Source organism: Sycon ciliatum, chromosome 3, assembly GCF_964019385.1.
Source record: "Sycon ciliatum chromosome 3, ocSycCili1.1, whole genome shotgun sequence".
NCBI lineage: Eukaryota > Metazoa > Porifera > Calcarea > Leucosolenida > Sycettidae > Sycon > Sycon ciliatum.
In genome coordinates this window covers 10,137,766-10,165,028 of record NC_088645.1, presented here as the reverse complement: position 1 = coordinate 10,165,028, position 27,263 = coordinate 10,137,766, and the positions used below count along the sequence as shown (strand labels likewise).

The following is a 27,263-nucleotide window of genomic DNA, read 5'->3' as shown; positions in this document are numbered from 1 at the left end:
GAACATTCCGTGTAATTCGAACTTTTTCGTCGTACCGATCTTCTGCAAGTCACTTCAAGTCAAAATCGAATGCATAATTCGAAGTACGAAAAGTGTGCCGGTTGGATAATTCGAACCCAGTCTTCGTACAGAAGAGCTGTTTACAGTACATAATTGGCTATGTCCTTTGAACGCTTATTTCGAAGTGAGATTGAGTTGCTATCCTTGTAATTCGAAGTTCATTCTTTTCTCCTTCTCTAGCCAAGAGTAGCTCAAAAATCGATCGATGGTCCGCTGCAGGATCGACTATAGCGTTCAAGAAACCCACTTTCTCTCGAAATTTGATTCAAGCCCGTGCGAGGCAATTTTCAAAGGTTTGATTGAAGACGACTTCTTCCACGTGGCTGACTCTCTTCGCGGATCTCGATGACCTTTCTTACCGCGCCAGCTCGTGCGCGTAGATGTTGGCGCACAACAACACTATTGTCGTAAATATTGTCTATGCCTTTGCTCCACTTCCGTTCTTCAGAACGACGTGCTGCTGTCCAACGGCCTTTCATGACGCGGATTAGGCAGCGCAGTTCTTTTCCGTTGAAATTGTTTCAGGAAAGCTGCAGTGACTGACAACTTCTTCACTAGAAGATGAAGATAATGTCAAAATGAATTTTTGTGTCGATCCAGTGTTTTGATGATCCGTTGTACATGACCGCGTACCGGTACGACCACCGATGTTTCGTTGATGCAAATAAAAATGTGCAAAAATATTCAGCATGCGATTTCAAGCATTTTGACATACATATCAGTGCATGGGGCTGCATTTGGATAATTAGAAGTTCCGGATAATTCGAAGTTAGGGCCTGGCAATTTGAGGTTCGAATTAAAGGGAGTCTACCTGTATCAGTTTTTCTACTTCGTATATTCTAACCAATAAACTACTTGTCTCTTGTCTACCGAACCTAACATGGCGCAGTGAACTACTACTAAACCTGAGTACGGAATATTTGACAGCCTGTAGTTGTCCGTGAATTCTGTAGCCTTTTATTTTCAAACGATCGATCGTGTAGCAGAAGTGTCTTGTAGTGTAGAATTTGTAGAATTGTCGTGATGGCGGAACCTGGAATTTCCCCAATCAGTGCTGAAATCGGATCCCTGCTCGCCTTGATGCAGCAGCAGATGAAAGCGGCTGAGGCACGCGAGACTCGCCTCACCACACTGGTCGAAAACGCAACGCGCGACAACCAGACACCACCCAGCACTTCGACATCCTGCAGTCAGAAGCCGATTTCTGTCGAGCGACCGGTGTTGCTCAGCACTGCAACCATGGCCGATTTCACGGCATGGGAGGAGGCTTGGAGAGATTATGCTGTGTGCCAGCACCTCGCCAGCCAAAGTCGTGAGACTCGGGTGTCCGCTCTTCGCCAGGCGTTCGATGCCGACATTCGTCGTTTCATGCGCGAAGATGTGATTGTCATCTCCCACAGTGCCGATGCTCCGGAGATCATCATAGCAGTAAAAGCGTACATCCGACGCCAACGGAACCCCCTCCTAGATCGAATTGCGTTTTACGATAGAAAGCAGCAGCGCAATGAGTCATTTGACTCCTTCTTTACTGCAATGAGGGAGCTGTTTGCACAGTGCGATTTCCCTGACATGGAGCTGTGCAGCACATGTACACCTCAGCTATGCAGTACTTGTCCCCAGAGCCTCCGCAAGGTGACGGACGACATGATGCGAGACCGCATCGTAGTTGGCATAGCCAACGACGACACGCGCCATAAGCTCCTGGCAGCTCCGTCCCTCACCCTGGAAACCGCGGCCAAGATCTGCAGGGCTGAAGAAGCCGCACAGCAGACCGGTGACGGCATGGTACCGGCATCCGTGAATGCCGCAACAAGGTCATCGTATCAACGCAGCAAATTCGCTTTGGTTAGTAAGCCGAAATCTGCTGCAGCTGACAAGCCGGCGAAGTGCTCGCAGTGCGGACGATCCCAGCACATGAAGTCAATGTGTCCTGCCAAGGGCAAAGAGTGCCGTAAGTGCAAGGGCAGGGACCACTTCGCGGCAATGTGCCGCAAGACCATCGCATGCCTCACCATTCACGCAGTTCAGGCTGGTGACAAAGTGATGCTGTCAACACGTCTTGACGACAACGACCGGTCGTGCACGTTAGTGTGGTTGCCAGATACTGGCTCGGATGTTGATGCTATTGGTGCTAGTCATCTCCGCAGACTTGGTGGCAGTGTAGCTGATCTGGAACCTGACCCCGACCATGTTGTCGCCGTGAACGGTCAGTCATTGACCAGCTTGGGAACTGTTCCCGCCAGGGTTGTCGCTCGTGATGTCACGCACACCACTCGTCTACATGTGTACGACGAACTCAGTAGCGCATTGCTGTCGCGCTCATCGCTCAAGGCGTTAGGTTTCTTGCCGCCTAACTGGCCACAGATCGCTTCAGTGACACAAGGGACATCCCGTTCTGCAGAGCACAGCAACCCTACACCAGACCAGCGTGTACGTATCCGCCAGGACCTCCTCGACGAGTTCGCTGACGTATTTGCAGAGGACACGCTCCGACCCATGGACGGTCAGCCGATGCACATCCAACTCGCGCCTGACGCCCAGCCGTTCAAGTTGAACAATGCCCGTTGGTTACCTTACGCCTATCGTGACCAGGTGAAACTCCAGCTGGACAAGATGGTCGCAGATGGCATCATCGCACCGGTCTCAGAGCCAACGGAGTGGTGTCACCCCATCGTCATAGCCGAAAAGAAAGGCACTGCAGAAGTCCGGATGACGGTGGATTTCACTAAGCTTAACAAGCAAGTCGCCCGGCCCGCGCATCCCATGCGCGCACCTCGCGATGTTGTTTCTAACCTTGGTAATGCCCAGTATTTTATCAAGCTGGATGCTCGCCACGGCTACTGGCAGGTCCCCTTGGACGAGGAATCCAGAAGCTTGACCACATTTATCACACAGTGGGGCAGATATCAGTACCTGCGGAACCTACAAGGTCTGATTTCTGCTGGCGACGAATTCAACCAGCGGACCGATGCAGCATTCGCTGGTATTGAGCAATTCTCCAAGGTCGTGGATGACTGCCTGGTCTTCACTGATTCCTTTGAGCAGCACCTGGAACGAACTCGTGAAGTTCTTCAACGCGCTCGTCGGTATGGTATCACCCTGTCAGCCAAGAAGTTTGCTTTCGCCGAGACCGAGATCAATTTCTGCGGCTACGTGATAAACAAGTCCGGCTGGAAGACAGACCAGGAAAAGACCCGCGCTATCACCGACTTCGAGATCCCTGCCAATCGCACTGACTTGCGATCATTCATGGGTCTCGTCAACCAGTGCAGTGATTTCAGCTCAACCATCGCCGAACACGCAGCGCCTCTCCGCGGTCTGCTGAAAGCCAAGAATGAGTTTCTCTGGCTACCCGAGCACACAGTCGCTATGGACGCTGTGAAGCAAGCACTTGTTGACCCACCGTTATTGGCCTTCTTTGACCCGTCAGCACAGACACGTCTCGAGTGTGACGCCGCTAGGACCAAGGGTCTCGGATTTGGCCTCTGGCAGTACCAGAATAATTCGTGGCGCCACATTCAGTGCGGCAGCAGATTCATCACCGACACCGAATCCCGGTACGCAATGATCGAACTGGAGATGTTGGGTGTCGCCTGGGCCATCCGAAAATGCCACACCTATCTTGCTGGCATGTCGTTTCATGTAGTTGTTGACCATCAGCCCCTTGTTCCAATATTGAACACCTACACACTGGACCAGGTTGAGAATCCTCGGCTCCAACGTCTGATGACCAAGGTACAACTCTATCAATTCGACGTCTCGTGGCGCAAGGGCTCTGAGCATGCCTTTGCTGACGCCTTGTCGCGTGCTCCAGTGCAGAACCCGGTTGCCGATGATCTCCTGGGAGAAGCCGACTCGCTATCTGGACGAGCCATCCGTGCATGCCTTCAGCAGGATGACTCCGGATCAGCGTTATTTGGTCTCCCGTTCCACGAGCTCCGCGATGCCGCTCAGTCTGACGTTGATTACGTGCAGTTAGTCTCCTATATTCGTGACGGCTTCCCTTCTGCCAGACGTCACATGCCACCTGCTCTCGCTCCGTATTGGAATGGCCGTGAGCACCTCACCCTGGATAACGGCATCGTCCTCCGTGGCTCTCGTCTTGTTGTACCCAAGTCTCTACAATGCCGTGTACTGACTGACCTGCATTCGTCTCACCAGGGCCTGGAACGTACCAAGCGTCGTGCGCGTCAAGTGGTTTACTGGCCGAGGATGAGTGATGACATCACAGCCGTGATCCGTGCCTGCCCTGTCTGTCGTGAGCTCCAACGTTCGCAGCAGAAGGAGCCATTGATGCGCGAGCCACAGCCGACATTTCCATTCGAGTATGCCAGCGCAGATCTCTTCTCCTGTCAAGGCTGGCAGTTCCTGGTATATTCTGACTGTCTGTCCGGCTGGCCGTGTGTAGCTCGAATTGGCCGTACCGCTACCTCCCATGACATCATTTGTCACTTCCGCCGTTGGTTCGCAGATGTTGGCGTACCGCGCAAGATATTCACTGATGGAGGCCCGCAGTTTGCCGCTTCCCGTGTACGTGAGTTCTGTGAGCGTTGGGGTGTGGAACAGTGCTTTTCCACCCCACACTACCCTCAATCCAATGGCCACGCGGAATCAGCAGTGAAAGCAGTGAAACTGCTCATTGAGAAGACGACCCGGAATGGAGATCTGAATGTAGACTCCTTCCAACGCGGCCTGTTGGAGTGGCGCAATACTCCCCGCCCTAATGGCAGCAGCCCTGCCCAAGTGTTGTTCGGTCAGTCCCTCCAGTCGTTTGTGTTCGCCCACCGTGCCAGCTTTGATCGACACTGGATTGCGTCTGCTGAAGCTGTGGACTCTGTAGATTCGAAAACACATTATGACAAATCGGCACGCTCTCTCCATTCTCTACGGATTGGCACCCATGTTGATGTTCAGTACCACCAGACCAAGCTGTGGTCCATGCGTGTCGTCATTGTAGCAATTGGCAGTCGGCGCGACTACTTCGTCAAGATGCCTAGTGGCCGTGTCCTCTGGCGTAATCGCCGCTTTCTTCGTCCGTACGTTCCCCCATGTGTTGACTCCGCTAGTCATACCCCTTCCCCAACTTCATCAGTACGTGTACCTACTGACGCCGCTACCCAACCTGTTCGTCGTAGCACTCGTATTCGCAAGACGCCTGACCGTCTCACCATTACATCTACGTCTGGACAGTCATATGTGTGACAATGTTTGTCTGTAGCATTTGGTCTCATCTTGACATCACGCCTATGTCATTTCATCTCGTCTGTTATGACTTTATTTATTTATTTTTGTTGAGACAAAACCAGGTTTTATCTCAGAAGGGGCGTGAGAGTATAATAATTATTATGTTACTGTGTTTGTTATTTTGTGTCCGGTTGACACCCATGGAATTTTATCTTCGAAGGGGCGTGTTATGTTATGACGTAATGCCGTACAACTTTAGCTCTACTGTGTATGCACGCACGCATATCTTTGAAGGTCTTCTCTGTCGTTTACAGATTGAATCTTATCAGTTTTTCTACTTCGTATATTCTAACCAATAAACTACTTGTCTCTTGTCTACCGAACCTAACAGGGCTCAGATGAAAGACAATTGGATATCGGTTCCGATGGTATATCTCTCGCTTGCGTACGGCAAGGGAAACTTGCCATGTCGCCGATTTCCTGATCCCGTTTCCATGGCGACTACAGGTGATGACGCACATTCTGCTTAGCTCCGTGAGAGAGAGAAGGTCGATCACTGAAGAATTGTGTCATCTTCAGTTGTCTTCTTGTATTCACGAAGTGAAAGAAGTACTGTTCAAGGCTGTTAGTGCCGTGAACTGTTTATTAGTAGTCCTCTCCGCTGTGTACTGGGACGTGACACCGACAGGGGAAAGCTGGAGTGCGGAGACGCTAGACGTTAGCTGGCAAGCGAAAATCGTGACGAACCAAAGAAGAAAGTGCTGAAATCTTGGTTGGGACAAATCAAACGTTCAGCATTTACCTCAACCAAGGACCATGCCGTTTGCTCTCGATTGGACAATTGGATATCGGAACCGATATCCAATTGTCTTTCAATAGCAGTCTGGCATGGTACAATAACCTTTTTTTTCTTTTTTCAGCAATAAAGGATGTGGACAGTACTCCGGGAGTAGTAAAAAACTGTATTTTACTACTCCATCCCAGACCCTGGTCTGGATCATTTAGAAAAGCGATCCTGTCAGCTTTTCTATTATTGTGTTCACATGGCAGAAAAAACGACATCGCTATGCTACGTAAGTTTCTACGTAAGGTGCTCGGTATTTCACTTAGGCTACGTAAGTCTCTACGTAACGTGCTCTTAGATCTGTCAGCTTTTCTATTATTGTGTTCACATGGCAGAAAAAACGACATCGCTATGCTACGTAAGTTTCTACGTAAGGTGCTCGGTATTTCACTTAGGCTACGTAAGTCTCTACGTAACGTGCTCTTAGATCTACCAACGCGTGGTAGCCGTGTGCTGTGCACGTGCACGGCATACATTGTGTTCAGTGCACATGCATGCAGTCCGCGGATCCGTGTTGGGATGTGCATGCGCGAGGAACTTCCTTCTTTGGAACTGCTTCTTGCATGAGCTGTTTCGGATATTTCGTCTCATGGCCTGGCTTATTTCGTTTCGGCGCTGCTGAGACCTCCTTTCGCGGAATATTACTCAATGACAGGTGAGTTGACCAGTTGCCTTTGATTCATTTGCTTGTGTTGACTCTTTCATTCAGGAAAAGTGTGCTGATTTTGGGGCGGAATGCAATAAATAATGGAAAAGTTGACAGGATCTCTTTTCTAAATTTTGCTATTCTGCTGCCGAGCTGCGAGGCCTCCTTTTACGGAATACTCGATGACAGGTGATCTCTAAGTTTACCGGTTTCCTTCGATTCATTTGCTTATGTTCACCTTTCATTTACGGAAACGTGTGCTGATTTTATTCGGATTTAGATCCATTTTTATCTCTTTGCCCTTGTCTACAGTGTGCGAAGAACGCGAGTTCAACTTCTTGACGGTAAGGCTTATGTTAGATGTGTTGTCGAAATACTCATATTCATTGTACATTGGTACGTTACAAGTAAGGCACTGGTCAGTGGCATACTATCGTTGGCAGTTCCCAATCTGGAGGGAAAGGTTCAAGTACCAATTGACCGAGTTTGAAAAATAAATTCGCATATCAGGGGAAATCTCTATTGTGGAGAGGTTCAGTAACTTGTTTGTTTCATACGAAACAAGCCAATGGGTGCAGTCCCGTCTCGTGAAAATCTCGTTTGCGCGGGCCAAGTGCACGTACGCCATGACCCGATCTCACGAAATTTCCTACGACAGTTCATTTCGCGTTCCCTGCAAGTTTCGCGTCCAAAGGTGCGAAGTTTCGCACTTCATGATGTAGAGCGAAAGTTTGTACGCATTTTCGTTTTGCAGAATCTCTCTAGTGACTCAATTGTTTCATACGAGACGAGTCAATGAGTCGGTGTGGCTTAGAATCTTTCGCTGTAGAAGAAATCTATTCGTATGTCTATTGGAGAAATAATTGTATTCACTGGTTATAAAATAGGTTAAGACAAACTCACAGAATAAATGCCATCGGTCCCTTGGTGTTCGTCCTAAAGAGGTTCGACTGGATATCATTCATACTCACCAAAAGATATGTAAGATTTTATCATTGTGGAGTGCCTTGTTTATCTCTCAGTACCTCCAACCATAGCCTTGCCCCTTTTCTCCTCAGGATCAGTGTAGTTGTTGGAACGAGGTTTTGGACTCAGCAATGTATTCGTTTACATTTTAATACATGTTTATTGTTCCTCCTTTGCTGTGTTGTTTTAGACAATCGTGGACTAACAGTTTGAAGTCATTGAACTACTTCCAAAAGTTGTATCGACATCAACAGGATTACGATTTCAGTTTCAATATGATGCTGGATGACCTTATCACGATAACCCATGACTATAAACCATTATAAACACAGAATCAACAAAAACATCTGCGACACGCACCTGGCGCATGGCTACATTTCTCAAATAAATCTGGTTGAGGGTGGAGAAATCTGAAATATCTGAAAGGCAAGACAATTTTATGACAGAGTCATGAAATTCTGCAACAGCAACATGCACAGAATGACCTCCGTATAAAAAAAGTATCACCACCACTGCTCACATGTTTCCCCGCAGAAGAACATGCATTATGCTAGTGCCATTTTCTGCAAGAAAAGGCTTGCACATCAATGCGTATAATATGGTATTGATATGATGTGAAGGCCATCATTTACATATTGATATAGGGAATTCCATTGATTGGTGACAGAAAAAACAAAAGAAATTATAGCAATAAAAACTGCTTTATGGCAGTTTTCTAAAAAAGGTTATTGTGTTCTAGTCCATGGACCCAGTCTAAAAAGTAAGAAATTAACGAAATGTGATAGCTGAAAATTAAAATTTCACACAAAACCTCACAATAATCACAACACTTGAAATGCTGCTTTCAACACTAAACTTGTACTGCTCCAACAATTGGCAACATGCATGCATAGGAAAGAGGATCACGAGGGGAAAAGGTCTTCTGCATGTATCTTTTCATTCTGTGTGTGATTATTGTGAGGTTTTGTGTGAAATTTTAATTTTCAGCTATCACATTTCGTTAATTTCTTACTTTTTAGACTGGGTCCATGGACTAGAACACAATAACCTTTTTTAGAAAACTGCCATAAAGCAGTTTTTATTGCTACATTCATGGGCCGTCTCCGCCACTGAGTGACTGCACTGCAAGTGCATGCCCTGCAGCAAGCAGGGAGTCCGAGTAGTACGACTCGTACTAGTAGACCCTCTCTACGAGTCCAATCACTATCATTATTGTCAGCAAGAGTAGATAAACACCATCTGGGCCTGGGCCGCGATCAGCTAAAACATGTCTTATTCCACTCTTGCCGCTACATGTACAATCTCTTGCTGATACATGACCACTCTTAATCTTGCCGCTACATGTACAATCTCTTACTAGTCTTAGTCTTGCTGATACATGATTGTCATGTATCAGCAAGAGTACTCTTGCATCTCCCTGCTTGCATGCTGCGCGCGCGCGCGCTTGCAAGTGACGGAATGCACGCCATTCACTGGGCTGACCACGTGATCATGGTGAACATCCATGGGCCATGGCATTCACTGATCTGTACCATCTGTACGTAGACCTACTGTAGTAGTACTGACTGCAGTCAAGCCTGGTACATAAAAAAAAAAAAAAAAAAAAAAAAAAAAAAAAAAAAGCCTGGTACATAACCATGATAACCCCCCGGGGGGTTCATGGGTTATAACTTATGTACTCTTGACGGAGCCATTGCATTCACCAGTGTGGTACATCACGTGGCTCTTCAAAAAGAATGATCTTGAGACTTGACTTGACTTGAGCCAGGTTGTTGACGACTTTTGGCTCGATGCGATCGCGATCGAGCCCGAATGCTGTAGTGGAGTGTTGAGTTCCTCCTTGACTTGAACCCTTCTCTTTGAATGAACTGGTCGGGCTGCCTGCAGTTTTTCCAGTTAGATGCGTTCACAGAAGCTGTGCAACTCACACCTTAGTACGCTCCTCTGCCTCTTGCTGCACCTAGACCCTACGACTACGTCGCTACTTTATTTTGCTTGGATCTTCTGCTTAGTCGCCTGAAATAAAATAATGGGGCACTCGCAGTCTCGTCAGGACGTATCCGTGGTGGTTGTCGGCGGTGGATTTGCTGGTATCCAGTTGGCGCGAGGAATCGCAAGTGCTTGCAATGTGACCTTGATCGACTCGTCTCCATTCCTGCACCAGTCCTTGGCCAGCCTTCGTACCGTGGTCCTGCCTGGATGGAGCGACATGGTGCTTCTGGATCGAGAGGGTCACTCTCGCGAACTCAAGCAGGTCAGAGGCAAGGTGACCGGATTTAATAAGGAGGAGAAGACGGTGACGGTGGAGGGAGTGGAGGAGGCCGTGAAATACGACTACCTGGTCCTGGCCACAGGCTCGCAGTGTGCTTTCCCGGCCAAGGTACCCGTGGACGTGCTTGCAAAGGGCAAGGAGGAGATCGTGCGCGCGTACGACGAGTGCCGAGAGAGGCTGTGCGCGGCAAAGCGCATCTCGATCGTCGGCGGCGGAGCAGTCGGCGTGGAGCTGGCTGCAGAGATCGCCGTAGAGCATCCTGACAAAGAGGTGACGCTGATCCACAGCTACGACAGCCTTCTCGCCGACGACATGCCGATGAAGATGAGGCGTGGCGTGCAGCAGAAGCTGGATGCGCTCGGTGTGCGCCTCGTGCTCGGCCAGAAGGTGGACCTGTCGTCGGTGGTGGAAAGCCTCTCCGACCACGCCCTCAACTCCGTCAGCATTCCCGGCCCAGTGACGCTATCGACTGATAAGAATGAGCAGATTGAAGCAGACCTTGTGTTTCCTTGCATCGGTGTGTTCCCAAACAAGGGAGCGTATTCTGGATCTTTATCGGCGGAGCAAATCGACGAGAAAGGCTACGTGAAGGTTGATGAGTTCTTGCAAGTTCAGGGAGAGGAGAATATCTTTGCTATTGGCGACTGCAACAATCGGCCCGTGCCTAAGATGGCATTGCACTGCACAGATCAGGCTGTGGTAAGTGTGTGTGTGTGTATGCGCGTGTGTGTGTGTATGCGCGTGTGTGTGGGGGGGGGGGGGGGGGGGGTGCGCACACTGGGTGTGTGCCCCGGTTGCTTCACGTATGCACATATCATAGCCACATGAAGACATTGCAGTGCTTGGTCCACTGGACAACATACCCACCTTTGGGATTTTCATGTGTGTGGTGTATCTGAATTCACATGGTTGTTGTTCATTTCATTTAGTTACATTGGTGCTGCGATCTGTCTGTAGCTTTCTCTCTCTCTCTCTCTCTCTCTCTCTCTCTCTCTCTCTCTCTCTCTCTCTCTCTCTCTCTCTCTCTCTCTCTCTCTCTCTCTCTCTCTCTCTCTCTCTCTCTCTCTCTCTCTCTCTCTCTCTCTCTCTCATACACGCATGTCAATTCCGCACACGTGTGATTTATTTATTTGTTTTGTGCTATTATATTTTGTGTACACAGTACTTGATCAGTATGATGAAGGCACTGCTCAATGGCAAGCCGAAGAAGGTCTATCAGTGTAGCCACACCAAACCCACCATGGTGGTGCCGATCGGCCGTATTGACGGCATCGGAATGTATCACGGCTCGGCGCTGCCCACGTTTGTCTGCAAGAAGATGAAGGCACACGATCTGCTCACCGGCAAACTGTGCGGCGACTTTGGCGTCCGGCCGGCACCCACCTACCCCAAGCTACCCGCCGTCCCCGCACGCGCAAATAAATCTGCTCAAGCCGCACCCGCTGCCGAGGATCAGCCAGCCAGCACAGAGCAACCAGCTGCTGCTGCTGCAGCCGACGCTGCTGCTGAAACAACAGAGCAGCCCGCAGCTGCCACCGAAGAGCCCGCAGCTGCCACGGAAGAGCCCACAGCTGCCACTGAAGAGCCCGCAGCTGTAGACGAGCCCACCAAGGAAGCCGAAGCTTCCGATGAGCAGGCAGCAGGAGAAGCCTCGGAAAAGGTTGAGGAGTCCAAACCTGAGGCTGAGGAGTCCAAACCTGCAGTAGATGAAGCCACTGAGACATCTGAGGCAGCTGCTGAGGAGCAAGAGGAGAAGAAAGCTGAAGATGCAAGTGAGGTGCCAGCACAAAGCACTGAGGAATAAGGAACTAAAGCATCATCGCATTCCACCTTAGCAAATCCATTCTCAACCGGACATCTCTCTCTCTCTCCTCCCCTCCCCCCCCCCCCCCCCTCTCTCTCTCACTCTCTCTCTCATTGCCTTATCCCCCTGCAATATTTCCGTTTCTTATCTTCCGTGAGTTCCCAAGTTTCTTTCACTCGCTTTCCTTTCACCTTCTTTCCCCCACTTCCAGTGCTGGCGCCATTTCTCTATCTTCCATTGATGATTATTCCCTGCACTAACAACCTAGAGAGGTTTACACCGTGTATTATCTTCCTTGTATCATTGTTAGGACCGATCGGGGTGCTTGTAGGCTGTCGCGTTCCCGATTCTTTTCTTCTTCTTGTTTGGTCAAATGACACCGTGTGGATTCAATGTGGGATATGGACTAGAGAAGTGCTCACCAATTGCCACTACAATATAGCATTTTGTTTTATATTTTCCTAGACTTGTTACTGATCTTGTACTTCGAATTACGTGTATTTTTGCTCTCTGGCCTAAAGACACATTGCAACGGCCGGTGTAGGTGTTGGTGTACCTGCGTGGACACTTAGATTCTCTTATTCATCATGTAGCGTTTATGATTCTGTGACGTCGTCGCGTTGTTCAGCAGAACGGCCAGTGTACGCGTGTGCTTGCTGTGCGGTATGCGGCCAGCAGGGCTGCGGAGGCTGGCTGGTGTGCACAGACGTCTTTGCACTTGTGCTGTTACGTACGCGGTACGTTTTTTCTGCTTCTGTTTCCTGCCTTTAAAATACCAGGAGAAAATCTCCACGGCATACATCCATGGGTGTGTGTATGTGTGTGTGTGTGTGTGTGTGTGTGTGTGCATGCAGCTCCAATGCATGTGTTTGTGTGCACTGTGCAGGCAGCTCCAGTGTGTTCTTCACTTCTTGTGATGCATGCATGGTGAGTGGGTGTGCAGCTCGGGTGCATCTGTTCCTGTGATGCACGCATGGGTGTGTACATAGCTGCAGTGTTTTCGCGTGCCCTGAATGCTGGAGAACGCTTTAGCACACTGTCCATACTGGCAAGACTGCATAAACGGACTCTTGACACTGCATGTAAGCACAGTGCTGCGCAGTGAAATCCGGTCGCATCCATCAAGTACGCGCTGGGCATCGTGACCTGTGAACACCGGGCTGTGTAATGGTGCAAGGCGTGGCTGGATTTCATTGACCAGTACTGTACTAATAGTTACTTGATCGGGTGTAGACTTCTACCAGATCGACACCATGAAAACAACAAATTCGCAATACTCAGTAGATGTAAAATATTGCGACAGAGCTCAGTAGATGGCGATAAAAATGCTCAAGCTTACCTAACCCTTGCCAATGGTGCACTATGTGTGTTCAGTTCAGAACTGACTTTATTCTCTACAGTTCCTGCGGGTTCGTCATGTCTGCACCATCACGATCACTTGGAAGTACCGTACTTTCCGGAGTATAAGCCGCACCAGCAATTCATCACAAAAAAAAAAAAACGTGCGCATTATATTACGATGATCAAATTAACGGTGATGAATCAACCGGCCATAGACTTCTAGCATTGCCTGTTGTGATGAATCAAATGGACAAAGACTTCTACACAGAGACACCACCAGCCAGAAAATACCCGGTATCTGTACAGGCCGGCAAGACCGCACGCCGCTATCTGCACAGGCCGCAGCTGTGTGTGTGCGCGCGCGGCCTGGCAAACGGGTGGCGCACCGCGGACAAGTGTCACACGCTCGGTACGCACCCACAAGGCAACGTAGAGCGGAATCACAAGTTCACGATACCAGTGACCTGCAATACCCTCACACAGCCACCGGATGGCACATACATAGTGTACAACATGCAGTTTTAGGTGTATTTAAATTTCAGTGTCAGGGACCTACCAGGTTTCAGGTGTCATGTAAAATTAGATGACCAGCCTACCCTTCACGTACATTGCATACTTCACTGCCTTTTACATGTTATCTAAATCTAGGTGCCTAGTTTCTCTAACAAAATTACGGAAATTCAAGTTACACCAGCAGATAACGTGCTATACAATACACACAGTACACAGTACACGTACAGAGTATACGCAAGCCTTGCTTGATAGTGGCTGGCCAGTGCGTCCTTGGCCGTGTGACATGCTGTCATCGGTACACAGTCAAAACCTGATAAGACGTACCCACAAGCGAGCACGGAAAAGTACTTCCTAGCCAACCTACTACCGTACTTACTACACCCACGCTGCAATCATGTGTGCCAATTTTTCGTCAACTGCTAAACGTACGCACTGGACAATAGTACGTCTTACACCCCGTGCGTACTAAGCGGCTTTCACTGTACACGTACAGGACGCTGGCCACACGATTCGTGTAGTAGTAAAGTCCGCACGTCCGCGTTACCACCGGCTATACAATTGCGTTGAGAACACACACAACCAGCTTAGGAAGTTTCGCTCGTGCCAGACCACCACCCCATGCCTGTGATACCAGGGTGGCAGATGCAGCGCGTATCCGTGTAGTAGAACACGGGTATCAAAGTAGAGCACCACCAGTGCCAATCACCTGGTGACAGTAATCCCACAACAGTTCTGACTTCACAATTACAACGTACAATACTCTAAACACATGGCATTTTCGGTGTAACTCTAATTTCGGTGATATGGGTAGAGAAACCAGGCGCCTATATTTAAATTACAACTAAAAGGCACTAGAGTATGCACTGTATGTGAAGGGAGTGCTGGTCACCTAATTCTACGTCATTACACCTGACACCTGGCAGATTCCTGGCACCGACATTATAATGCACCTACAATTACATGTCTTACAGTATAGGTGCTCAGACCTCAGACCTCAGACCTGCCCATCGCGGAAGCGATGATAGCGAACAGCTATGTTAGACATAGCAATGTATAGGTACTAGACAAGTACCCACGAACATGATCAGGCTTTGGCTGTAGCTGCCCGCAAATTCCGAAGCTTTAGCGAAAACTCAGCTCGAAGCTCAGGTAAATACTCGGTTTTCGTCCAGGCTCTAGTAGACCACACAGAATAGCAGCGATCTCCTGGCAACACAACGCGACACAAACCCAACTCAGACGACGTACCTCACGGATAACATAAGCCGGACCAGCGGGAGATGAGGGACGTGCTATGGACGAGGCATTTAGTTTTTCCAGTAGCCCGCCATGGAACGGTGTCCTTGCTCTCCAAGTGCCCTTGCTACACACCCACACAGGGCTGGTGATGGCTAGTTTCACCGGCAGCAGCGTCAAGGTCAAGCGGGATGCAATGCTTTGTACAGGTCAAATGCAGTGGTAGCTGGTGGGGCAACGGTGCACAGAGTGGTGGCTGATTGCTGTGACTTCGTCTTGATCGGCGGCGGGATGTGAACGGCGCCAGGGAAAAGGTCGGCAGAGCAGCTGAAGCACAGTGCAGTTAAGAAACAGGACGAATGGCGCACGGAGGGAAGGGGTTACGCACTTGTTGAAGCGCTTCATGTGTGTGTGTGTGTGTGTGTGTGTGTGTGTGTGTGTGTGTGTGTGTGTGTGTGCACGCGCGCGTGTGCGCATGTGTGTGAGAGAGAGCGTGCGTGTGTGTGGGTGAGCGGGCGCATGTGTGTTTGTATGTGTGTGTGTGTGTGTGTGTGTGTGTGCGTGCATGCATGCGTGTGTGTGTGTGTGTGTATGCTTGTGTGTGTGTGTGTGTGTGTGTGTGTGTGTGTGTGTGTGTGTGTGTGTGTGTGTGTGTGTGTGTGTGTGTGTGTGTGCTTGTGTGTGGGTGTGCTTGTGTGTGTGTGCTTGTGTGCGTGTGTGCATGTTTGTGTGTGGTGTGTGTGTATGTGTGTGTGTGTGTGCACGTTCCCGCCAGTGGCCCATGTAAGTAAACACATGTATGTATATTAGACATGTACACGTACGAGTGTATATCTCCCTTACATTCGTGAAGGTGATAGCACCAGAGGCGGAAGTTTAAATATGTCTCTGTCTCTCTCACGCCCATGCATGCACGCACACATGCACACACATGCACCCCCCCCCCCCCAATACACATACACACACACACACACACATCCATGCCCCACCCCCAAAACACACACACACACACAGCACATAACACAGACAGATCGGCAAGGATACAACGCCAGGTACTTGTCCACGACATGCTTCTCGACACATGTGCCTGCGCCAGTCCGCTCTGAACTGCTTTTCGCCGACACAGCCCTGCTTTCACAGCCTTCGGGGAACTTTGACGTACATGTACGCGACGCGGACGGCTTCGGTGCAACTCGGTTAGATGTCGCCGGTGAGCGCTTCGTCGATTTTTTGCTCGCCGCAGGAGGCGAGCAGCTCTGATCCAATGCCGGCTCATCTTGCAGCGGTATGAGTCCCGTGTAGCGGTGAGAAGACCGCGGAACGTTCACCACCTGTACCGACAACACAAGCGAAGCGGAGAAGAATTTCACTGGAAAAGACAAAAGTGTGTCAACCTCAAGTCCACGCATGCAGCGGGAAAAGATAGCGGCAACTAACTGAACAGTTGGTGGAATGTGTATAGGCAAAACGGGCACAAAGCGTCAACAGAAAATCCACAGTGGGCCAAACCAAGCGGGATTAAACACTTGTTTAGGCTAAGCCAAAGAATATACTTGATGATCGTCCCTTTTTCAGAAAAATGGGGAGGGTGGGCGGATTTTATTTTTTATGCATTATTGTTTGATCCCTGAGAGTGTGTTTGGTTGGTACGATCTAGAACAGGGACGACCAGCTGGTGCACATGGAGCAGCCTCACGCCAACCAAACAGTACTCCAGAAACAATGCACATTTTGTGAACAGTGTGCCAAGCTTGGTTACATTCTTCAAAATGTGTACAGTCAGACCTCGCTTAACCGCACACATCCGTTTTCCACAAAAATATCCGGATGGGCGAGGGAACCGGATAATCGAAAACACACACGGTGTGTGTGCATAGCATTGCTGTAAATCGGTGACCAACAATTTTCTTCCGGATGGTGAGGGATCCGGATAAATGAGGACCGGATAAGCGAGGTCTGACTGTACGAGTATGGGACCCAAATCGATGTTCCCGTCAGGCTTCACTGTGAAAAAGTGAAACTGCTTGGTTTCCGTATGTAGCTCCGAAAATAAATAAAATTTCCCGGGCGGCCCCCAAATTTGTGACGAGCAGGGACGATAATCTTTGGCTTGGCCTTAAATACTCTTGGTACAACCAAGAGTACATAACCCCACCCCAGAGTGTGCAACTCGACTATGGGTGCTGTCCCGACAGGTTGACGTCATTTTGATGATGCAATGCGCACTGTACACGGATTATCAGACGAATCCGGAACCTGTGGTTGACCGAAGCCGATCTGATCCTGTACAAATTATTGCAAAGAAAAACGTGTGATGCATTGACACCCGTACACATGTTGTAAATCACTGGTGCAAGGAGCATTGTGTCATAAATAATGACGTCAACTTGAAATTCTGCCGGGACAGCAGGGTACGTGGGAGTTGCACACTCTGGGGGGCTATGTACTCTCGGTACAACCAAGAGTACATAACCCCCCAGAGTGTGCAACGCCTGATCCAGCTCTGCATAGGGTCTTGGTCGAGCGGAATCGGATCTTTGCGTCATAATACCGTACACATCTGAGGGGAACCCGGGAAGTCGCGGGTACTCTTGGATCAAAACAATGGTGCCCTGCCTCGAGACCGGCCTTGCGCTAGCGCTGGTGTGAAGTGTACGCATGACATCAGAAGATCCGATTCCGCTCGACCAAGACCCTACACAGAGCTGGATCGGCGTTGCACACTCTGGGGGGTTATGTACTCTTGGTACAACCTTTCACTGGTTTTCCTACCCATTTCGGAAAGGTCAAAAAAAAGTCCCGACGAAGATGGGATTCGAACCCACGCGGGCAGAGCCCAATGGATTAGCAGTCCATCGCCTTAACCACTCGGCCACCTCGTCACTTGACGATCAATCAAAGGCAACAAACTTCCTTGATACAATTTCACAAGCAGTGTGACTAACAAATTGGGGTAGAGGGAAAGGGGGAGGGGGGACACAATGCCAGTCGATAAGAAGACGATAACCCCTTGTGATTTGCAATCAGTGTAAACAAAAAAGTAAAAATGCCACCGACATCAAGTCTCCTTTGCCAGAAACTACAACAGCCACTTGGCATCTCATGAAAAGCAGGAATCAGAATGGACTTAACTGATGGTGTTCTAACTCCTAAGCAAGTTCAGGGCGAAACAAAACAGCCTTGCCCGGTGCCAATGAAGCACACGTGCCATGGCCCACTGACAAAGGGCACGGAATTCCGGCACACCTTGATGGCGTGAGCAGCACAAACTCTGGGCCGTTTCGCGGCTTTTCCCAGAGCATGTGGCGGAGAGGAGAAACACCTACAGTCCATTCAGAAAAAGATCGACTTCTAGCTTCTGGCCATAAATGGGTCAAACATTGAGTTTTTGTAGAATTTTTTTCTACAATCCCCTATGGAATCCTCTTCCAATTATGTTTCTGAAGTCTATTTCTCCAAAAAGCAAGCCTTAGCAAGCATAGGATTTCGGCCAGGTTTTGCCCCAATAGCACTGAATTGGGAAAAACCATAAAAATCCAGGCCGTTTGACCCTGCCTGCAAGAGTGCATTGTGCAGTTCGAACCCCAGTTCAGGAACCCTTTTGGACCCTTTTTCAAATTTCAAATTTCGCAGCACTGCACTGTGTACGATAAAATCTTGAAAAATCGCCAAATACGGCAGCTCACCAGAGCCAGGGCCCATCTTTCTGTGAATGGACTGTAGTACTGTAACCCGGTGCCGCATTTCCCCGATCGCACACCCATTTTCAGGTTTCGGCCATATTGTTTCAACAACTTCACATAAGTAGGAAGTCACACTCGATTGCAAGTCGCACTCCCTTCTTTGCCCTTGAACTACACTGTATAGCGCAAGAAGGTGCGACTTATATTTGAGGAAAGACGGTATGCACATAGGTTTCCCACGGTCGGTGTTGCCGCAGAGAAACGAGGAGTGCAGGCTGTGACAAGTGGACAACTCAACATGTTGAGCAGCTGCACGCCCTGTTTGCTTGGGAATGCTCTGCTTAGGCTTTGGATTTGTGTTGCGACTGCACGCACACGTTGTCATGTGACCTCAGCGGCTCTCATGCGGGAGTGTCGGCCATGCTATGCGGGTCACTACCAGGGGAGTACTAAACCACCGCTTTTTTAGTACGTCCCCAGTCACTGCGGTATTGACGGTACCAGTGTTCCGTGTCCCGGGTGCCCTGTGAAGCAATCATATGCACTGAGTTGGGCAATAACTTTTCAGCGGAGATTCCATACTTTCCTGAGTATAGGCCGCACTTTGAACACACACAATTCACCCAAAAAGGGGGGGGGGGGCGGCGGCTTATACTCCGATGATCAAATTAACCCTTTGGGTGATAAATAGGGTAGATGTCGGTATTTCGTCGCAAAAAATTGGGGGGGGGGTGCAGCATATACTCCAGTGCGGCTTATACTCCGGAACATACGGCACCCCAAACCCCACGCCGGAGCAAATTGTACTGTAGGTGGCTGACCGTACCTCTACGGCCTTCCGACCGACGCCCTTGTCATGTATCTGGAAGCTGTGATAGTGGCTGCAGGCAAGGCTAGATAATATGTATGCTGACTTATGTTTCAACCAGGTAGTCGTAAACTACTTTTTAGGACTCCCTGGTTTCAACTGCAGACCATCAAAACTGGTCCGTACGCTGTACTATAATCACCCAGCTTTCAAGATTAAATTTTTTTTCCAAGATTTGTTACTAGCTCTCCGAAGATTCTTACCACACTACTTCGTCCAGCCAGCTGTTCCGCCAGACGCTTGTCCTTCAAACACTGTTCCAGTGCCACAGCTTTCTGGGCCTCCACATCGCGATGAGACTGAACGTAGCGAGAAGAAGAATTTGCTGTCGGAATACGATAATCATACGATTCCATTTTTCACTGGAAATTTGCGGGAAATTCAAATATTGAGTATGTACAGTCATGTCACGTTTTGAAATCAAAGAAAGCCAGATCTACAGTACAGCCACAGGATCATTGTTTCTGTTTGAGAGGGGAGGACAAGATTCACATCTCCGTTCCTGCATACTTCGCAACTAATCCTGGGTGATAATCTTTGTCAGCGCCAGGCGTTCCAGTGCGTATTGTAGAGCCTAATCACTTCTGGCAGCTTGTTCGAAATGAAAGTCTGCCAACTATAAAAACCTGTTACTTCGGTCAAAATCTAATCGTATTGCTACTCATACTACCGGTATACTATCATGTAGTAGCGCAGTGTTCAATAATGTTTTCGACTACTGTAAATCAACTAATTTTCGCTGGCAATTTAATTTCGCTGATTTCGCTGCTTGGTGCCAACCGGCCAAAGTAAATCGCAGGCCAAAGTTTATCAGAGAGTCAACAGATGCAAGATTGAACCCCAGTCGGCCAAATAAAAGTAATTAGTTTGATCACGGCCAAAAGTTTCATTTCGAGATCGGCCAAAGTTTCTCACCGGCCAAAATTTGTCGATTTACAGTAGTAATTTTATTTTGCATGACTGCATGAATACAGTCATTATGACTACCCCGAGGCTACCCTCGATGCCTCATGCACCATTGTGTACATAACCATACGATAACTGGTCATATCAGAAGCATAATAATTATTTTCTTACACGACACGTGATCGTCGCCGGGGCCATGGCCATCTTCCCGCCGCGGGCATAATCAGGCCATCAGGACCGTTTGACGTCATTTCAGGAGTATCAGGACCGTTTGACGTCATTTCGGGAATGTTCGGACCGTTTGACGTCATTTCGGGAATAATTTTTCGACCTTTCGACCATGTATATGCATCATATATATGTATGATCATGTGCATCATGCACATACACGGACTACGCACACACACACACACACACACACACACACACACACACACACACACACACACACACACACACACACACACACACACCGCGAGCACAGCACTCATGACACGCCACCTAGCTATACCAAACTCCTCCCACCAAGCACGCACTCTGTTCCCAGGCATCTGAGAAAAAAATATACTCAAGAAGAGAGAAGTCAAACGATTGGCAGGGTGACAACTGACAAAACAAAACGATACTTATTGGAAGCAATTAGTTCAATCAACACAGTATCTTGTGCGCTATCGGAAACATCTGAAGTCAAATAAATTCAAAATGATTGTAATAGGGGGACTCTATAAATGGAACGGGTGTTACCAGCTCTGAACAGGTGAAAGAGCTTGATCACTGCGGAAGGCGTAGACCAAAAGTACATGTATAATTATTTAAAAAAAATAGTAAGTAATTCGAAACAAGGAGAATCTACAATCATGTCAAGCTGGTCATGTCAGCAGAATGTCTTGGCCTGAAGCTGATCATTCAGGGAGGATTCTATCATGACTTTGCCATGATGCAAATCGCACTTAGAGTGCAGCCCTTTTAGGGCGGTTATCCGCACAGTACGGTAAAAGATAAACTGCGCGTTGCAATCAGCCTCTTCAGATACACCCTAGTAATGACACTGGTGATTGATCAATCACCAATATAGAGGCTTTGAAAAATAATGTTCCCTTTTCATAAAAAAAATACTCTCGAATTCTGAAATATAACTTGATTGGAGGGAAATGGCATCCACAAACACACCCACACACGCGCACACACACGCGCACACACACACACACACACACACACACACACACAACGAAAGCGTACACGCGATACGGACATGAACCCTGCATGTCCGGAGGGCAGGCATCAGCTTTCGGCCTGTTCAGGTAATGAATGTTTCAGCAGCGAAGTACAAGCAAGTACATGTACAATACGGATCAACGGAATCTGATCAAGCCGATCAACACCATGCCGGGTACTGAGTGTGTGCAGCCCTAGACCTGCCAACATTGGGATGTGTACTGACACAGGGCGCAGACTAACTTACTTTCTTCACGCGATCGAGTTTCATTGAGCAGCACTGTACGGGCCACGGTGCTACGAGGCGCCCTTGAACATGACGTCTGGATCCTCGCCATACCTATCGGCCATGTCGTTCACCCACGCGTTCTCCGCCACTGGCCAGCGGTAAGCAGTGGTGACGGTGACCGAGACGTCGGGATGCGCGTTGTGTACGATCTGGTCGTGAAGCCACACGCTGCTGTTGTACAGCAGGGAGAGGCCGGGCGTGAGGGACACCTCCACGGGCATGCAGCGCTGGCAGTTGGCCGGACTCAGGCGAACGTCCACCTGGCCGACGATCAGCGAAACGCGCACGAGCAAGTTCGACGCCAGCGAGCTCATGTCGAACGGCGTCGCACGGTTGGCGCGTCGTTCCCGATCTCCACGCATGGCCACCGTCAGCCATATATCATCAGCAGCCTGAAGGCCGGCGGCCTCTGCTTCGGGGATCGCGTTTGCCAGGCCGGTTACTTCCGAGGCGCCAATAGCCCCAGGACACATCATCCAGGAGACGCCCAGGAATTCCTTGCCGCGGCCCTGGGTCACTCGATTCGGTCGGATAGCCGGCGACGAGTAGTCAATGTTGTCGTCGCCGGTGTGCGTCAGCACCATGCACGTCGTCTGGTTAAGTATGGCCTCGGTGTCGGTCAGCCATGCCGCAAACTCCGGCGCCGACATACTACGACCGTGATCGCTCAGCACGCTCGGCACACCACCGTCGTCCAGGAAGCGCGGTGTCAGAGCCTCCCATGCCGAGCGGGCTAAAACATCAGCGGAGTGAATGCCGTGACAGGCGCAGTTCACCTCCTTGGCGTTCTCCTCGCTCAGCTCGGAGACGGACGGCTCGGTGTGCTTGAAGTAGGGGTTGTTCACCAAGCAGTGCGAACTATGGAACCAGCGCTTCAGCGTAACCGGATACATCTCTAGCAACGGCATTGTCAGGAAGCGCGTCGGTCGCGAGAAGTAGTGGTACGAGTGCTTGCCGACGAAAGCGTGGACGCCCGTCCGTAATGCTGGACTCGAGCTCCACACCGCCCACAGTGTAAGCCCCACCGCCACCAGCCGCAGCAGCCAGAACAGAGAGCAACACGCACAGCATCCGCGTCGGCGCACGGGACCAACTCGCTTGGCCGACGACGATGACGGTGCGGTCAGTCCGCAGCGATCCGCGAACTTTCGCATGGCCTCGTTCAAAGCGGCGTCGGAACCGTGGGAACTGCCGTGCTGCGCACGTAGCTGCTGTAGTCGCTCGCGACATGTCGCATCGGCTTTGGTGGTGTCCATCGTATGTACTGGTAATACTTCTGACAGTCACAAACTAGCACGGAGTGCACCTACAACTAGGTCAGTGCCGGTCTCAGAAATACTCAGGCAGACTACGTTGAGTGCGCCCAGTTGACATTCACGTCTTGTTCAGATCGACTATGTGTACACATTAGGCAATAAATTCCTCATGCATTTACCGGAGAAAGATTAAATTTATAATATGGACAGATGATCTCCACTGGTGCTCTTCGCCATTCGCTTGCGACGAGCCAAGATATCAATAGCTGACGAGCGTTGATTTCTCGCCCGGTGATAACTACTTCCAGTCAGCGCCGCTCTGTTTGCCCTGTACGCCGTTCAACGCTTACTGTGCGCTACCGGTATGGCAGAGCGCTAAGAATGATCCAGCGCCACTGCTGGGCTAACACACGGTGAACTACTAGTACCGGTAGTTGATTGTCCTAACGCGCGGAATCTCTTCAAATCATTACAGCCACAAAGAAAGAAGTCTAAGAAGTCTCAAGACAACTGTTACTCGTGAGCTTGCTTTGGAGTTGGGCCTTTATATCTGCTAGGTCTCCCAGAACAATCGCAAGACATTTCACAGGCCAATCGTCGCTTCGAAGGTTCTATCCTTGCTGTGGAGCAAAGTGGAGCGAATAACTGAATGGATCCTACTGCACAATAACACATTTCGGACGATGACATTTTCAACAGAACCAGAGCATGCAGCTGCTCGACGTATAACCGTTGTCACGAAAGAAAGGATGAAAAGGATGACAACAGACAAGGATGAAAGGAGTGAAGCCTGCTGCAAAGGCCACGTCACGTCTCTGCCTGAAACAGTGTCAGAGTCGCGGCGGCGCCTTCTGCACGTGACGGCAATGATTTCGGACGACCGGCATGCGGCTGTGTTGTCCGCAGCCTAGCTACTCTGACTGTCTGAGTAGCTCAAAGTCAAACTCAATACACAGGCAAAAATCAATCGTTGTCTTTGACCACTCCACTTACATGTAATGATGTATGTCTTTGTGGTGGGTCTGATCTACTCACCTCCCACCACTTAGCGCATCTGCATCTTGATCCTAGAGAGTAGTATAGAGGGTGGTGGCGTTCCTGCGGCTGCGATCACGCGGATAACTCGGTATGGTGGAGCGGATTCTGCCGGCAGAAAAATTGGCTGAATTCGGTACTTTTTCTGGTAAGTTTCATGCATGTTTGGTATGTGGATAAATAAATGGAGCAGAATTCGAGGAATTGCCCGCCATAAGGTTTGTATGGTTCTGCCAATTTCACTGCTTTTCGACCAGAATCTGCCACCTTTTCGAGCATTATCCGCCAATGCCTAAATTCATTGTTTACGTTTGTTTCTTTCAACAGCGGTACTCGGATTAGCGATCAGCAGGAAGAGCATTGGACCGAAGATGTAGCCGATGATGTCGGTATGCGCTGGATCCAAGAAAAATCAGCGATCGAGTTGCATATTTACCTGCATGAAGACCCACCTGCTGCCCCATACAGCAGCTACCAGCTACCAGCACCAAGAATCAATGCACGTAGTCGTTCCGCAGAGATTGTGACCAATGTGGCTACATAGGGTTACACCGCCCGAAAACCAGTTCCGAAAGATGGCTATAAGTGTGCTACATATTATACATGTACCTGATTTTGCGAGAAATCGGTTAACGATCCTACCCAGTGTCCTAATAGAGAGCTGTTTGGACATTTCGACTTACTACTAGAAGGGCGATCTAATTATTCTGTCATCTCTGCAAAAAAGTAGGGTAGTAGCACTGTTGTTGGGATTACACGGTGCACTGAAAGTAATTAAAAAAATGGAAGAGCAATTCCCTCACATGGAAATCCAGTCCTTCTGGTAGATGCCAATAACAAAAACAACTCCATACAGATTGATTTCTAGAATTGCGATCAACAGAAAGAGCTGAACCGACGTTTCTCGAAGGCTTTGACATTACAGCAGTAGAAACGTTTCTTGAGCACGGCATTCAGCAAAATTAATCATTCTGTGTGTATCTCGATCGGAATTAATAGGCGTGGAGACGACAATAGGTTTAGATGCCAAAGCCTTTTTAAAATGTAGGTTCAGCTCGTACTGTTGATCGCCATTCTGTGACTATTGTCGCCTCGACACTTGTTTACATTGATTGCCGTGCCTTGTTTTATCCCTCTCGCACAGCTTGGAGTGACTGCTTGAACCGATCGCAATGACTTCCGACATTAAAGGAAAATATTTCTAAACCTGAAGAAGGGCTGAGGCTTGCTGCAGCTTCATCTGTGAAAGGAATTCGGGTGGACAAAACGGAATAACGAAACTGGTTCGGATGTGCAGCGCTATGGGAATGGGTGTGTCCACCCGAATTCCTTTCATATTTCTAAACCTTGCTTTATGTCAACTGAGAACATTTCTGATTTTGCGAACTAGCACTTCATTTCTTTGAGACATTTATAAAACGCAAAGTTGGCAGGAAACCATCGACGACTGAGAATCAATCCCCTTCGGTGATGCGTTATCTTCAACTTATCAAGCGCTGTTCTTTTGTCAATGTCAGCTGGGTGCACAATTATTCGTTACCAATATTGTGTGTTGTAGTAACTATGTTACTTGTGCTACGTGTATCCCAGCGCCGCGCGTGATCAGTGCGACTCTACCAGGAACTCTACAATATAGCTGGGGTCTCGGGGGAATACGGATCAGTTCTTTATAACACGTAGACTCATCCGTTTTCCACTAGACTTCAGCTACATGCTGTAAAGTTCCAAACTTCCACACTTCCACGCGATACCGGTATCTTGCCCAGGACTCACTCAATGACTATGTAGACCAGTCACCTCACCAGACCACGAAAGGTCCACATGAAGACCACGCTCGTTGCGACTCACGCTCAGTTACGACTCTTACGATCGAGTAGACATGAACTGTCATGAGGCATGGAGTTTTAGGTGAACCGAAACCTACAACTAATACTTACTTTACTTACAATCAGGTCAACTGACTCGACTCGGCGTTGTTCAGAACCAGCGGGGATTGACTCCAAACGAACCGTAGAGTCTTGTTGCCGAGCAGGGGAAGCGAGTGTGTTTATCGCGACGTTTGCACGAGCAGGACTGGAATGCCCATGCAGCCCTTTGCACAGTAAGTTTGTTTCCGCCAGGGGTCGGTAATGATAGTGCGCGGAAATGGCGTTGCTGTGCGTTGGATGCTGCTGTTGTTGGCCGACAGTAAACACATCGTATTCTTGGGCTGGGACTGGGAGAGGTTTGGTGTGGATAGACAATGGATGCGACCGAGACAGACATGGTGGTCCCTGGTGAGCATGTCGAAAATGCATTTGCAGCCTTTGTGCGCCAGCGAACTTGACGTTACTCAATCCGCTCCGGCCTGATGTCTTCATGTGTTCGTTCGGGTTAGTGACCTGTAGAAGCTAGCAAAGCGTGCCATTCACGCCACCCAGTCGAGGGTGAAAGACGAACTCTAGTGGCGATCTTGCGCGCTCGCTTTCGTTGCGAGTGCGAACGCAGCGCGGGTGCGAATACACTGTACATACTATTTTTGAAATCTCTTCGAAGTGAAGGTTATCACCAATCTTCGCAACCCGGACCTGGCGAAGGTAGGAGTCGTCGAGGATGTCAAATATCGTCTTCGTTCTCGGTCAGATTCATTTCAGCTTCAGTGAAGAAATCCCACCCAATTCGTTCAACCGAAAGGCTCACTGAGTCTGTTACCGAGCGCAAATCTTGATGCCTTGATGTGGTGCCTCAAGGAAGATCTTCCTGCTGTGGAAAACCTCGAAGCTTGCCGTGTAGTTTCGCTGGAAGAGAAAAGGCATGGGAGGGACTATATCCTAACGTCTTGTATCAAAGATGATCGATCCATTCCGCAATGCCTGAACGACTTCCATGCAGAAATGGCGAGTGAGGAGGAAGCGGTGCTCACATTGCCGCTGGTGGGCAGGCCGCGAGGGGCAGAGTCATAAGTCTAAGTCAGTCCTTGGCTTGGCATAGGGTATTTTCACAAACTTATCAGATGAAACGCTCCTTTATAGTGCACGCAGTGCTCTTGCGAGGCTTTGTTCTCTTTCCGCCGTCATTAATCATGCGTTCGTGATGTGTTTCTTGTTACATTCAGAGGTACCACACACTCCGACAGACCGTGATCAAAGCAGTCGACGGGATCGTC

General features: G+C 49.2%; 4 protein-coding genes and 1 non-coding gene across 5 annotated transcripts in view; 3 read left to right on the top strand and 2 right to left on the bottom strand.

Moving 5' to 3' along the window:
* The first annotated feature begins 1,083 nt into the window (after window positions 1-1,083).
* Window positions 1,084-5,262, top strand: LOC135812829 (uncharacterized protein K02A2.6-like). The gene has a single exon (XM_065326045.1). It carries the CDS (start codon window positions 1,084-1,086, stop codon window positions 5,260-5,262), a length of 4,179 nt encoding a protein of 1,392 aa, XP_065182117.1.
* A 4,245-nt stretch (window positions 5,263-9,507) lies between these two features.
* Window positions 9,508-12,386, top strand: LOC135811404 (ferroptosis suppressor protein 1-like). Its single transcript, XM_065324639.1, has 2 exons — window positions 9,508-10,671; window positions 11,135-12,386. Exons 1-2 carry the CDS (start codon window positions 9,730-9,732, stop codon window positions 11,774-11,776), a joined length of 1,584 nt encoding a protein of 527 aa, XP_065180711.1. The 5' UTR covers window positions 9,508-9,729; the 3' UTR covers window positions 11,777-12,386.
* A 220-nt stretch (window positions 12,387-12,606) lies between these two features.
* On the bottom strand, window positions 12,607-20,024 carry LOC135811405 (uncharacterized). The gene is made up of 3 exons (XM_065324640.1): window positions 19,621-20,024; window positions 15,911-16,197; window positions 12,607-15,193 (listed from the first exon to the last, which is right to left on the bottom strand). Exons 1-3 carry the CDS (start codon window positions 19,771-19,773, stop codon window positions 15,049-15,051), a joined length of 585 nt encoding a protein of 194 aa, XP_065180712.1. The 5' UTR covers window positions 19,774-20,024; the 3' UTR covers window positions 12,607-15,048.
* Trnas-gcu (transfer RNA serine (anticodon GCU)) lies at window positions 17,667-17,748 on the bottom strand. Its single transcript has one exon. It is a non-coding gene; the product is annotated as a tRNA-Ser (tRNA).
* Window positions 20,025-26,003: 5,979 nt separating the features above from the next.
* LOC135811403 (integumentary mucin C.1-like) overlaps window positions 26,004-27,263 on the top strand; it is an 8,525-nt gene continuing 7,265 nt past the window's right edge. Inside the window, exons 1-2 of the mRNA XM_065324638.1 lie at window positions 26,004-26,219; window positions 27,213-27,263. The exon at window positions 27,213-27,263 is cut by the window's right edge and continues 182 nt beyond it. The gene's annotated coding sequence lies outside the window, so the exon portion shown is untranslated. The remainder of the gene's footprint in view (window positions 26,220-27,212) is intronic.

What these genes read in the sequence shown, in the direction of transcription:
- LOC135811404 (XM_065324639.1), top strand. Translation starts at nt 9,730, where the DNA reads ATGGGGCACTCGCAGTCTCGTCAGGACGTATCCGTGGTGGTTGTCGGC. An exon ending in ACTGCACAGATCAGGCTGTG is followed by an intron (nt 10,672 to 11,134) that starts GTAAGTGTGTGT and finishes TTGTGTACACAG; the next exon opens with TACTTGATCAGTATGATGAA.
- LOC135812829 (XM_065326045.1), top strand. Translation starts at nt 1,084, where the DNA reads ATGGCGGAACCTGGAATTTCCCCAATCAGTGCTGAAATCGGATCCCTG.
- LOC135811405 (XM_065324640.1), bottom strand. Translation starts at nt 19,773, where the DNA reads ATGGAATCGTATGATTATCGTATTCCGACAGCAAATTCTTCTTCTCGC. An exon ending in TGGCTGGACGAAGTAGTGTG is followed by an intron (nt 16,198 to 19,620) that starts GTAAGAATCTTC and finishes TTGTCGGTACAG; the next exon opens with GTGGTGAACGTTCCGCGGTC. An exon ending in GTGGACAAGTACCTGGCGTT is followed by an intron (nt 15,194 to 15,910) that starts GTATCCTTGCCG and finishes ACTGTGCTTCAG; the next exon opens with CTGCTCTGCCGACCTTTTCC.